This window comes from Centroberyx gerrardi, chromosome 9 (genome assembly GCF_048128805.1).
Source record: "Centroberyx gerrardi isolate f3 chromosome 9, fCenGer3.hap1.cur.20231027, whole genome shotgun sequence".
Classification (NCBI taxonomy): Eukaryota; Metazoa; Chordata; class Actinopteri; order Beryciformes; family Berycidae; genus Centroberyx; species Centroberyx gerrardi.
In genome coordinates, this window is record NC_136005.1 from 8,851,619 (window position 1) to 8,864,634 (window position 13,016).

The 13,016-nt window shown below is 45.2% G+C and overlaps 1 protein-coding gene across 1 annotated transcript in view; it reads right to left on the reverse strand.

The window, feature by feature from the left end:
* glis1b (GLIS family zinc finger 1b) overlaps positions 1-11,135 on the reverse strand; it is a 45,863-nt gene extending 34,728 nt beyond the window's left edge. Inside the window, exons 1-3 of the mRNA XM_071908547.2 lie at positions 11,087-11,135; positions 6,383-6,575; positions 3,487-5,053 (exon numbers count right to left, since the gene is read on the reverse strand). Of these exons, the coding sequence (XP_071764648.2) occupies positions 3,487-5,053; positions 6,383-6,575; positions 11,087-11,135 (1,809 nt within the window). The remainder of the gene's footprint in view (positions 1-3,486; positions 5,054-6,382; positions 6,576-11,086) is intronic.
* Between the last annotated feature and the right edge of the window lie 1,881 nt (positions 11,136-13,016).

Here is a 13,016-nt window from a genome sequence, read left to right on the forward strand (position 1 = left end):
GTCCTTCATCCCACCACAACATAATACATGAACCTCTGCTAATAACATTTAAATCACACCATTGTTTTGAAGAACTTATTTCCTGGTCAGATTTCCCCAAAAATTCACTAAAACTGCTATGCCAATAATAACTCAGGACCAAATAAACAAAAGTGCACATTGCTCTGCTCCTGCCTGAGGTGTGACTCTGCCATGTAAATGCTCTGTCCTTTCCACTGAAGGCTTCCATGGTTTTTAGATGGATTTTTATGTGACTTTCATAGTTCACAGTCCAGCGTTCAGACACTTCAAATCCACAGGACCTGCCTCTGAGAAACCAGAACCATATCAAAGCCCGGGACTCTCTCAGGGCCGCTCTTGCTGGATATATTTTTAATATTTATGCAGACAAGAGAAAAAAAATGTAATAAACTAAAACAACAGGCGAATTAGGCATGAAACACAACAGGATATTGCGGGGAGATTATGTTGTTTCCTTTTCGCCCGTGTGTCCCTGCTTGCCTGCCCGCCCCACACAACAGCCCCGGGCCGGCTTTAATTGGAGAAGGGGAACCAAAAAGTACCTTCTAAAAGTTAACAGAGCTTTTTAAGTGCCTCGGACTCAGCCGTTTACATATGGAGGGAGGCCGGCGTTTTGTGTTTTTTTTTATTTTTTTTTATGTGGAATTTCTTAAAATATTAGCCAGGTACGGACGGTGACAAGCGCAAGGGGTCGGGATACGACTCGTGTGTTGTGATAATGACTTTTTCCTGCCAAGACGCGGCATGAAGCAAATGCTGTGCAGCTGTAAGAAGAGAGAGAGAGAGAGAGAGAGAGAGAGAGAGAGAGAGAGAGAGAGAGAGAGAGAGAGAGAGAGAGAGAGAGAGGAGTGTTATGTTTGGATGTGAGGAGAGCCTTGCCTCATGAGCGCCCACTGGAATCTGCCGCTGGAAAGATAATAAAGGGATTAGCCCGGGTTTTTCTAGAGCATTTGGTCCTAAATCAAAATGTCTCATCTGTTTCCTCTATTCGAATTGCTGGAATTCTTGAATGCCTTTGTCTATTGCATGAGCACAACAAACACAACAGGCATCACTGTTAGTGGCCAGAAAACACAGAAAGTATGAAACAAGACTGAAACACATGAGCTGGCACACTCAAGACACACACATGCACACACACACACACACACACACACACTAGGCATTCCTATAAGTACATACCACTTACTATAAAACCCACATAGACTATCTGCAAACAAACACAGTTACAAATACACGTACAGAACGTGTTTATTTTCCCTGGACCTCCGAGTTTATCTGTTGAATTCCCAAACCAACATACATTCAATCCCTGCTGATTAGACGTGTTGATTCAAGCCTGAAAACATTTCACTTTTCTGTTTATGTTCTGTCGGAAAAGTGAGAGCGTTACAATCCAGCGTACTGTACACGGAATCAATACTTCCTATTGTGGGAGTCAATGGAAACAATATCCCCATTTTCACATTACTGCATGGCCGTGTGAGTGTGTGTGTGTGTGTGTGTGTGTGCCTGAGGTCAGGGTGATTGGGAGGTTAGGGTGTGTAGCAGAGTTTCACAGTGCCTCATGTCCCCAGACAGAGTCCAGTGGCTCGTCCACACTGAGCCGAATTGTTCTAGTGTTCACATCTGGTAAACATCTCCGAACACAAACACATAAACACCCGTACACACACACACACACCTTCACAATGCTACATTTATGCATACACCTATACTGTATATATACACACAGACTTACACACACAAACATTCGCTCAGCGTCTATTTGCTGTCCTGTCCTGCGTGTCGCTCCGAGTGTAACTTCAGCGCTCGCTCGAGTCGAGACACACCCGCGCAGCGCTCCAATACGCAGAAAAAAAAAGGCCAATGAAAGCCTTTAATACATATGCAACGCACTCTGTAAAAGCAGAATTAACAGTTGGGTCACGTACAGCACAGCAAATTACTTCCAAATTTCTAGTTTATGCGGAGCCAAAAAGGCAGAAACACTAACACCCTGGAGTGAAGCAAAGCAGGAGGAACAGCAGCAACAGTTGAGTGTGTGTCTTTTTGGCTTCAATCAACGCTCACCTCAGATGTGCTAAAACAAGTTTCAGAATCAGTCACAATCACCGCGAATGCCGTATCCAACACCAAAGAAAATGACCATAAAATACAGCTTTCTATTCCCTTTAAAAGTCTCTCACCTCAGCTAATTTTACAAGCCGCTATTATACAAAATTATTTAGAAAATAAACAAGACCTGGATTTCTTAAGATAAAAAAAAAAAGCACTTGAAATAAAACAGGTGCTACAGAAATATTGCAGACTCAGTTTTTCGATAATTAGGATTTGGACGGTTTCCTGAACTTGAAGAAGACCACTTCTGACAGGGGCTTTGGGTGAAGCCGTGAATTGAGCAAGACTAGAAAATGTTACGGACCGTCCCTCTGTGGCTCCCTTCTCCAGACTACTACATTTCTCCCCATGTTTGGCTTGGATATGAAGCCAATTCACTTAATACTTGTGGGACAGCTAAACATTTAAAGCTCCCATTTAAAGGGATCAAGTGTAGGCATTGTTTGGTTATGTTAACCAGATGTGTTGGCTTTTCATGATCTGAATCCCTTCTCAAAAAACAGAGTGCTCGTGAAAATAAACATGGCTTCGCCCTACACAAATTGTGGACTAATTGTGTATTTGGACTAAATCATTCTTAAGGTTGGAGGGCTTTTTCCATTTGCTAAGGGATGCGGAGGAATGACAGCTTGACATTGATTAGTGTGTTGACTTGTGGAATTGGAGCTTTACCTGTAAAAAATACAACCACAAATCTATTTATACAGTGACAAGGTAGCGCTACGGCTGTAACAGTCCACATCTTCAGTGGGAAAAACTTCTGTTTTAAATGTTCCGCTAAAAATACAGGAATTACAAACATATCTGTTTCTCAACCAAAACAAAATAAAAGTTCATGCTGAAAAGTAATCAGCAGTGAAGCAAGTCCAGTCTTGTTTTTGGACACAATGTACGTATCTTGTTGAGGAAAAATCATCTTTAGGGAATGTATTACTACTTTATGAAAAATGTGCTTGTGTTTAATTTAAACAAAAAACATCTTCTTTTCACATGAGGTTGCAATTATAGGAAGAGTTAGACCCATATCAAACCAATAAATATAACCTAATTCTTTAAAAAAAAAAAAAAAAAAAACAATTTGCTGTCAGTTCTCAAGCAGAACTTTAGAACTTACTGTGCCTACAAATAGATTATTCTGTCTTGGCCTGGTGTCTGTCTGCACAGAGTTCATATGAAACTGGGCCTTGGTTACACTGGTAAGGATGAAAATGAGGCAACTAGTTATGAGTGGATTGTGAAAACACTGGCTGAGTGGGCTGTGAACATTACTGACATTAGAATCTATGTTGTTTTTGGTTCTGGCCTGGGTGGGGTGGATAGTGTTAGAGGGTTGTGCTGACTCACCATACACTTGTTAGGTTTCTCTCCAGAGTGGACCCTCATGTGGATCAGCAGCTTGTAGCGGGCGTTGAAGGGCTTGTAGCGGCGGATGCAGCCAGCCCAGAAACAGGTGAAGTCCTCACCTTTGCGCTGGTCAATGTGGACCTTCTCGATGTGCCTCACAAGCTCCTCCTGCTGCTCGTACGCAGCGCTGCAGTCAATCCAGCGACACACCTGCTTATCGACCAATGCTCCCCCTCCGACCTCTTCTCGCTCCAGGGCCGTGTGGGACCCAGCAGGGCCTCCGGAAGACGGTTTGAGTCCCAGGGAGGAGGCTGGCGCTGTTTGCTGGCTCTGGAGGTGCAGCAGGCCCCCGGGATTGGGACCCACATACTGGTGCAGGTGGTAGGGTGGAGGCATGGCAGGCCGAGGGGGGGCCGGGTGGTGAGGGTGACGGAGGTGCCCACTGCGCCCACTCAGGTGGTGGTGTTGGTGATAGTGGTGCTGAAAGAGCTCGTCCTCGCTGGGGGAGAAGTCATCCAGGGGCTCCTGTTTTAGGGCAGCCCCCGATCTGTGGCCTCCTTCTAGCAGAGCTCCGGCTCCGGGCCCCGAATGCAGGGCTCCAGACATCAGGGCCCCGCTCATCAGCAGCCCCAGCCCGTCCGATCCTCCTCCTCCCACTCCTCCCCCGGCTGCTCCTCCGGCCCCGGGCCCCTGCTGCATGGAGCCCTGCTCCTCACGCAGCCCCTGGCCCTGCTCCGGCTCCACCGATGACACTGAAGAGGAGGACGAGGACGAGGAGGAGGAGGAAAGGGACAGCAGACAGGTGGCAGGTGAGGGTAGCTGACAGCTCTCCTGTAGCGTGGCCTGCTGGGGGCTGCCGTGAGGCGGGGGCAGGGGTGGGGGCTTGTGGGGGGCTGCCCGAGAGCAGGAGGTGGAGGCAGAGGGTGGGGAAGTAGAGGAGGAGGAGGAAGAGGAGGAGAAGCCGGCGCTGCTCGTGTGGCTGGGTGAGAGGTTGGTGCGGAACCCGTTGACGCAGGCGACCATCGACATCTGGGAGGAGGAGCAGATGATGGCGGTGATATCGATCCCCTCGGAGGCAGCGCTGGAGGCTGCCGGGGAGCCAGTGACAGCAGCGCTGCCGGTGCCAGGAGCGGAGCTGGACTGCGAGGCCAGGGACAGGCACCGTCTCTTCAGACTGCTAGTGCTGAGCAGCCGCGCTGAATGACGGGAGCCGGTGGGGGACAAAGCCAGCGGGGAGGAGCCATCTTCATTATTAAACGGTTGCGGCACGTCCCCTGACACAGCGCTGCCTAAGCCACTCACTGCGCCGACGCCGCTACCGCTGTTGCTAACGTGCGGAGCTTCGACCATCTCCCCCCTCCGCACCCCCACACCCATGCCCGCCCTAGAGTTCTGAAACCCGGCCTGGGACGTGCTGGGGACCCCCGGCCCGGCGCTGGAGATCTTGTAGCCCATGGAGTTCTCCTGTTTGATGGGGTAAAGGAGAGCGGATCGAGCCCCGCTGGCACCGCCGCCGCCCAGGCCAGGTGAGGCCCCCGGCAGGGACCTCTGGAAGCCAGAGGAGGATCTGTGAAGGGAAAAACACACAGAGAGGAATCTGAGCGCTATGCTATTAGGGCGACACTGGGTGGAATATGAGTGCTATCAGCCGGCCTGTTGATAGATACAGGCCAGCTCATCCTTCCCACCAGCAGCACTATTAGAGCTTACTTCCCCCACCCCCCCTCCTCCACTCTGTCTCTCAGTTTACATAAAATTGTGTCATCCCAAATGGGCCCCTAAAATATTTCAAGTAGGTCTCTCATGTAGAGCAACTGGCCTTACGTACAAACATAAACATTGTGTAGGTCATGTAGGGTTTAGTGACTCGAGGTGATGTTGGAAACCAGGTAGCATCCACCACTGATGACCCAAAGTGACTTCATGAATAAATGAAACAGGATCTTCTGGTGGCGAGAAGTTATGAATGGGCATTTATGACTAAGAATAGAGCGAGGGGGAGGGAAGGGTGGTTACAGAGAGATCGAGAGGCCACTGGCTGGTGTGTCCATCTGACGGGCTTTGATGACACAAAGGGGTTAAACCCAACCCAACATCGGGGATAAATAGGGAGTCACCTGTTTTGGTGGCATAATGGCAGCCTATGAAGGGTCACCGTTTACAATACTGTGTATTATGGTGGGAATCTTTGCCCTGCTGAATGGGGGACCCAGGTCAGATTTCTCCATGCGTCGCTGTGATCTCCTACATAATCATTCCTGTCAGTTGGCTCATTATGGATTTTGTCCAAAGCCCCTGAGTGATGTGAGAAGGGCCCTCTTTTCTCTGCGCTGTCTCATGAAGGAATCGTCTTTGTCCCTTCTGCCGGCCACGCTGAGGGGGAAAAACAGGGCTAACGCTAGCTAGGATTGGAGAGAGCCACTGGGCAGACTTTGTCGTCGTCGTTGTTAATAAAGACTCGACTCCCCTCCTCCTTCTATTCGGGAGCGCCATTTCCTGTTTGGCTGTAGTGAAAATATTCAGAGACAATATTGAGAGAAGTGAACGTCTGTCCAGAAGCACTTTGGGTTGGATGACTGAGGATAGAGGGATAGAAAGGAGGAGGGATTTGGAATTTGTTTCTGACCTGAACTGTAGGACGATGCACGCTCGAAGATTGCACAACACAAGAGTTGCATTAGTGTAGCATAAATGTTGCACTTTGGACTCCTTCAGTGTGCTTTAGGAGATTGGGTGAAGCTTTCCGGTTACAAGTATGTGCATCTGTTTCACAACAGCCAAGATAATGAAGAACATACTGTTCCCTATTAGTAGAAGTGTACATACCCAATAGGAAACATCCGATGCTATAACAGAAGTTAAATTATTATAAAACGATGCGGACAGCGTGTCTTACCTGGTGTCTTGGTGAGGGCCGTCCTGCAGATGAAGGTCGGGTGTGGGTCTGTCGCAGTGGAGGCTGGGGGCGTAAAGCCCCCCCGACTGACCCCCCACTGGCAGTGGCAAGCTCTGCCCACATCGCATCAGGGTGCCCTCGCTGCCACCCAGCTCTCCGCCACCTTCCTTCTCTGAGCAGTAGGCGCCATTCACTGGAAAAAAAGAGTAAGAGAAATGCCACGGTTAGGCATACATCGCCGTTTGTATCAGGGTTGGTGTCAATTCATGAATGAACTCATCAATTCCTATTCAACTGAGGAATTGGAATTGGAATTTGAAAAAAAAATTACAGGAAAGAGAACTGGAATTGAATTGGAATTTCAGGCAGTTTAATTTAATTCAATGACATTCTGTGAAATTCCATGTTTTTTTTTCTTACCACATATCTGAGATTACATGTAGTGTTGTAGGCTATATTATCAATACTGAATATCATAAAATGTTAAATGTACCTTTCAGATGGTATTTGATGCATAACATGTAATCGTAATACACACATTATGACTGAATGTATTTGATTTAACTGTTTTTTTATTGGATTCATAATATTTGATTTAGAATGTTTAGCGAGTCGAGACAACCTCTCTTAGAAGTGGAATTTAATGGAATTTAATGGAATTTAATGGAATTCAGTTCTGTTTCCTATCATTCCAACTCAATTCACATTCTGTTTCCTTAGAGCTGGGTGACATTCCAGTTCCAGTTCCAACTCCAGGAATTGAATTGAATTTACCATGCATTCTCAGTTCAATCCATGAATGGTCCCAACCCTGGTTTGTATGCTATTTAGATATCTTGCATTATTTTTTCACAAGTCATGGCTAATATACCCTTGACATTTGCACACATTGGGATACTGTCTCCGCCAACTCAGCACTGACCCAAAGTCACTCTCAAACTAAAAGTTGGCTAAGGAGATGGGACTCAGTAATATATTGACAACAATGAAAGAATAATGTCTGCTGCAGAGCTGCAACAGTTTACAATGGGAGCCATGCCATCAGTGACATGTTGAAATCCTATTAGATTATGAATATTCTCTTGAGGAATAATCACTGGCTGCAACAACTGTGTATCAGTTGATATATGGAGAGAGAGCTCTTTGGTGAAGTCCAACTGATGACAGTAAGGATAGCGCCAGAGAGATATATTGCTGAATATCGTAACTGGAATAATTGAAGAGTTCTATTCCAAAAGGCTATGCATCCATTTTGGAAAAAAACAAAAAAACTAACTCAAGTTTATCTTTCAATGTCTTTAAAATATAGAGGATCCAGCCTGTGTTACTGTTTCGTCAACCAAGGACTTAAATTACATACCATTCCTTTTAAGATGTATCATCAGTTGTTCTAATTGCATGCTTGTTTTTAAGACTTATTATGTTATTGTAAGACTTCATTTAAATGGTGGATATCTCATTTTGGAACAAAAAGCAGTAAGTATCTGTGGTGGATGAATCATTAATAATACAGATTAACGTTCCATAGTTGCATAACATCTACAAATGACCCGTTTGATAAGGGAATAGACTACACTGGACGCTATTGAATGCTAATCTGCACTCATTTATCAGTATTTTTTGATCAGCTGTAGTGTATTTTATCCCTCATGTATTTCTCCCATAAAACTGACCATGTTTTGAAGATATTTTCAGAGTTCAAACCTAAGTATCTGATCTGAACGACATGCCGTACCTTACGAATATGACCAAAAATGTACCACTGAATTGTTAAAGCCAGCCAAACAAAATGGTTCCAATAAAGCCTGTGGACAGAAATAGAAAAGGGAGAGATGAAAGTGAAGGAAAGGGGGTTTAGTGTAGGAGGAAATATTTGCTGAGGGTAAGCCGATATCCCCACACATTCATGTGTAGGCGGCCACACGTCCCCCGTTCCAACTTCCCTAACTCAATTTCTCAAATTCAATTTGCTCCTAACGATGTTATTGACAATGTTATCACACACCATGAGCTATTATTAATACAGTCACCCAAACACGCTGTATGGGAGAGAGCACCAAAAAAAGACACTGGAGAAGGGCGAAAAGGATATAAGGAGTAGAAATAAACTAGATGTGAACAGCGTACATGGTCAGAGCAACGAGGTCGGAAGAGTGATGTGTTCACCAAAAATAAAGAATGGGGCAACAGATGAAAAAGTAGAAAAAACTAACTAAAAGAGGAGAGGAACAGATATTGCAATGAGAATAACAGATGGGAGGAACTGTAAACGCACAGCGGGAGAGAGAGAAAGGGAGGTTTTGAAATATAGGAAAGAGGCAAGAAAAGAGAATAAACGACAAGACAAGACAAGACTTTCCGAGCCACGTTATCCACAGTATTACGAAAATCTTTTCACACATCCCTCCTACCAATAGCTCCCCTACGCATTTGTCTTGTCGTGGGTCAAAGCGCAAAGACAGAGAAGTAGAGAGGTGGTGGGAGGCAAAGCGAGCAAAACAAACAGTCCAGCCTTGCCGGGGGGACTGCAAGAGCCATGCTGGTTTCACTCAAAGCCATTAACAGAAGGCAAGACGTCTTTCAGCTCTGCTCTGTTTTCAAGCGATACAAATCGTTCTGTATTGTTCTTTTTGTTGTTTTTTTTCGCTGCCTGTTGGCCGAGCGTCCCACCAGTTAGCGTACACAACTGTGTTTCTGTGCAAAAAGAAGTTTCAAGACCTGCTGATGCGAAGCCAAGTGTTCCTTCCCTCAACTGGAATAATTTAATCAGGATGGCCAGAAGTGACATGAGTCAGGATGGAGATGACTAACATCATCAGAGATCTCTTAATTAGGCCTTGACTGTCTATATGCACGCATGCACACACACACACACACACGCACACAAACTTTTGTACTATGCGAACACAAACAACCGAATAAAAACATCATCATCATAAAGCACAGAATGGATTGGCAATCTCTTAATTAGGTCTTGACTGAATGCATATGCACACACACACACACACACACACACACACACACACAAATATATCACAGTCGCCCTCATAAAGCACAGGCCCAGACCAGGCAGACTAGTAAATGCAGCCCAAATATCAGACAATGCTCTTTTAAAGCAGATTGCTCTGTTTGGAAATACAGAATGGCCGGTTGCCAATGAAAGTATACCATGTAAATGAATATAAATGAGTAAAGCACTCAGAGAAAACAGAGACGAGCCCAGAACACTGATTACCTGTCTACGATTTGTTTTGTTAAAAGAGATTGAAATACAACCATTGTTTCCCAGCCTGATTTTTTTATTTTTTTTAAAGTATTTATTTGGATGCCTCTCCATTGCCAGCAATTGTTTTACAGGCGATTCGTCGGGATTGGGTTTACATGTCTTTCGCAAAGCATCATTGCTAGGGCGCACATGCTCCTACTGAATATGGATGAGGATGAGAGCAGGATTGGTTTTATGATAAGGATTTAATTGGTGGGTGTGAGAAAGGAAGTGTTGTGAATATCAATGCATAGTGTTTTAACACCCCCAAACCCTATGCTTTTAATTAAAAGCTACACCAGATTTTTATGTAAAAATACCCTTGTCTCATCATCTTAAATCACAAAGCAGGACTACAATAAAGAAGAGCGTCCCATCATCTTTAATAGATTCACCCCATTTGCCCAAATTAAATTCTGGTCTTGGGTATGTTTCACTTCTCCACCCACAGAAAGTGATAACTCGAAACTTAAGTAAAATCCAAACTGTCCAATCCAAACAGCAGCGAGTGAGCGCTCCGTCCAGAGAAAGCTGGACTCACCGACATTACATCTTTTTTTCTCTTGTCCCTTTGGCTATCCTTTGGTATAAAGTGATCACAGACCGGCCGGGTTGGTAATGCAGTTTACTGACGTCACGTTACATGGTTTCTGGGTATTAAAGTTCTAATTTTTTACACAGTTGCCTCTAGCTCCCATTTGGAGCCACCGACATGCAAAGTTGCCTATAGTGCAGCTTTAAAGTCCCTTGTATGGACTGTATGTTAGACATCTCTTTTTCATTATGTTCTTTCAGGGGATGTTCTTCATACAAGTGCATCTGGATTTTTTTAACCTCCCCCAAGCATCGGACTTGTACTTTCACATGTACATTATGTTTTTATTGTATCTATGAGGGAAATTAAATAAATATGTATACAAGTTACGTTGACAACTTGGGGCAGAATCATGAACCGGTCAGAAGCGAGACAAACATCACCTAAGCCCTACTTGTATGGCTTTAATTTGTTTGTTTCATGGAAGTAGCAGTAGTACTTCTGGAAAGGGGAAACAAATATAGTGCATTTAATACCGTGTTCCTGTGTCCAAAACCTGTGAAGAGTGATACATCTTGTGGCCGGAGCTCAAACGGACTGAGGTGTCTCCATCCCGGACCTGTGAATGTTAAAGTTCTTGATCCCCATGCTGCGGAGAGTTAGCGCTCCAGTGATTTAGAGCTTTGCTACATTAACAGAATCAGTCATGCTCTGGCTGGGAGAACGGGCTTCTCAACATATGGTGGCTTGGACGGGACCCAACAGTAAATTCAGTTTATATTGAATGTGCCATGGTAATTCAGCGTTGAATATTTCATTGTGTGTTAAGGCCGAGTTTGATCAGGAGGTGGAAGCCAGAGAGAGCGCACCGGGGACTGAGGTGAAACGCAAGACATCCAGAGGCAGTGACAAGGGGGGAGAGAGAGAGAGAGAGAGAGAGAGAGAGAGAACATGTGTGTGAATGTGTGGGCAGCATGTGTGTGTGTGTGTCTGTGTGTCTTTGTGTATGTGTGAGCATGTGGGGCGTGCGAGCATACATGCATGAATGTGTGAAAAAGTGGGAGTCTGTATGTGCGTGTGTGTGTGTGTGTGTACGTGCGTGTGTGTGTGTGTGTGTGAGCTGACCATTCTGCTTGGGTTCTGGCTATGCAGAGCCCATGGGTGGTCTGTTGAGCAAGGCAGCTGTGAGTTCGTAATACTTTACATTCTTTCGGCTGTGGATTTGAAATCTCTCCATGTGATGTTCTGGGCAAAAACTTGAGAATGTCAAAAAAAAAAAAAAAGTTTCTATCTATAATTTATTAACTTCATAAATCAAATATATGCTGATTTTCTTCTCAATCTCAGTAATTGTAATACAGAAATTCTCAGCGTTTACTCTTTACTGTTTCGTCCGGATCCCTGCAGAGTAACTGTACTAATGACGTTGGGTATTGCGTCCAATTCAAGTGGAAGCACCTCAGAACGAGCAGGGTGGGATGCTGCTCTGATTTTGCACACTTGCAAGCACTCAGGCCCAATTAGGAGTGACGCTCTCGGGGCGTGAGAGCAGGGACGGAGGTGGGGGGAGAGAGAAAGACAGAGATAGAAAGAGAAAGAGAGGGAAAGAAAGAGGCAGGACGGGACGGTGCCAGAAGCACCCGGGGCGAGCGCTGTGTTCAGTAGAGAGAGACCATGTACAGATGTGCTGGCTCATCCTCACAAACAGCCACTGATGTCAGCATTAACAACCAAAGACGCAGACACGAAGAAGGCCTCTATTGTTATCCGCCTCTTTAAACGCCACCCTGAGAAATCACTTTTGGAACAAGCAACTATAGGAAAAAACGGGGCCCTCGTTGATAACATGGTATCTAATAATACTCTGTTACATCGAAAGCGGGATGTTCCATTCCATAAATGTCATCGCTTGGTAACTATCGCTCGCCCTGCCAACCCCTCCTGTATAATTAAAGTGGTATGTTCCTTTCAGTGAGCATCACTACAGCGTGATGGTAAACGGACGAGCCCACTGAGACGTATAGGAGGAGAAGTAAGATTAAAGGAGCAGTACGCTAGGTTGTATGCTCCATCGCACATGAATGCATAAACTATTGCTTCAAACAAGGGTGTAATTACAAAGGGATAAACGTGGTTACTCGAGAACTTATTGTGGGACGTGTGTGATTATTTTTCTGGCTGCAGTTGCCGAGGGAAACAAGGTTCCAATCACCCTCCAATACGTCTGCTCTGATGTCATCCATTTGTCATGCTTCCTCCTTGTCAAATCCCTCTGGGAATACGGAGCGCGCAGCCATAAAAATCAGATGCATCATAACCATGAGTGGAAAGTGCTTTCTAATCCTTTTTTCCCCACTGATTAATGCAGCCACCGTGACCATAAGAGTTTGAAAAATAAGACAATAGACAGAAACAATGAATGAATGTAGCCTTGATAATTAGGATAATTAGGGCACGACTCACTCTTTAGTGGAAGGTTGCGGTCACTGTGACGGTGATTAATTTGATTGTTGAACACACTTCACATATTGGACGAATTTCACATTGGGGATCGCGGGCCAGTTAGGGTGCGCTGTAATTGTATACCTATCCAGGCTGCCTCAGGGGCTGATGATCAGAGTCATGTTCAAGTTCAATAGTGTTGTGCCTTGGCTAAAAACTCTCCCCCGATCTCAGTGACTAATAAATGACTAATAAAGCTGAGCAGACACATGTCTCCAATCTAGCAGAACTTAACCCCTCTGGAACAACACGGCTATTATCCCAAGATACACAGTTATGGCTGCGTTACCATATAAAGCATTCCAATCTATACAGTATTGCGAAGATCGAAC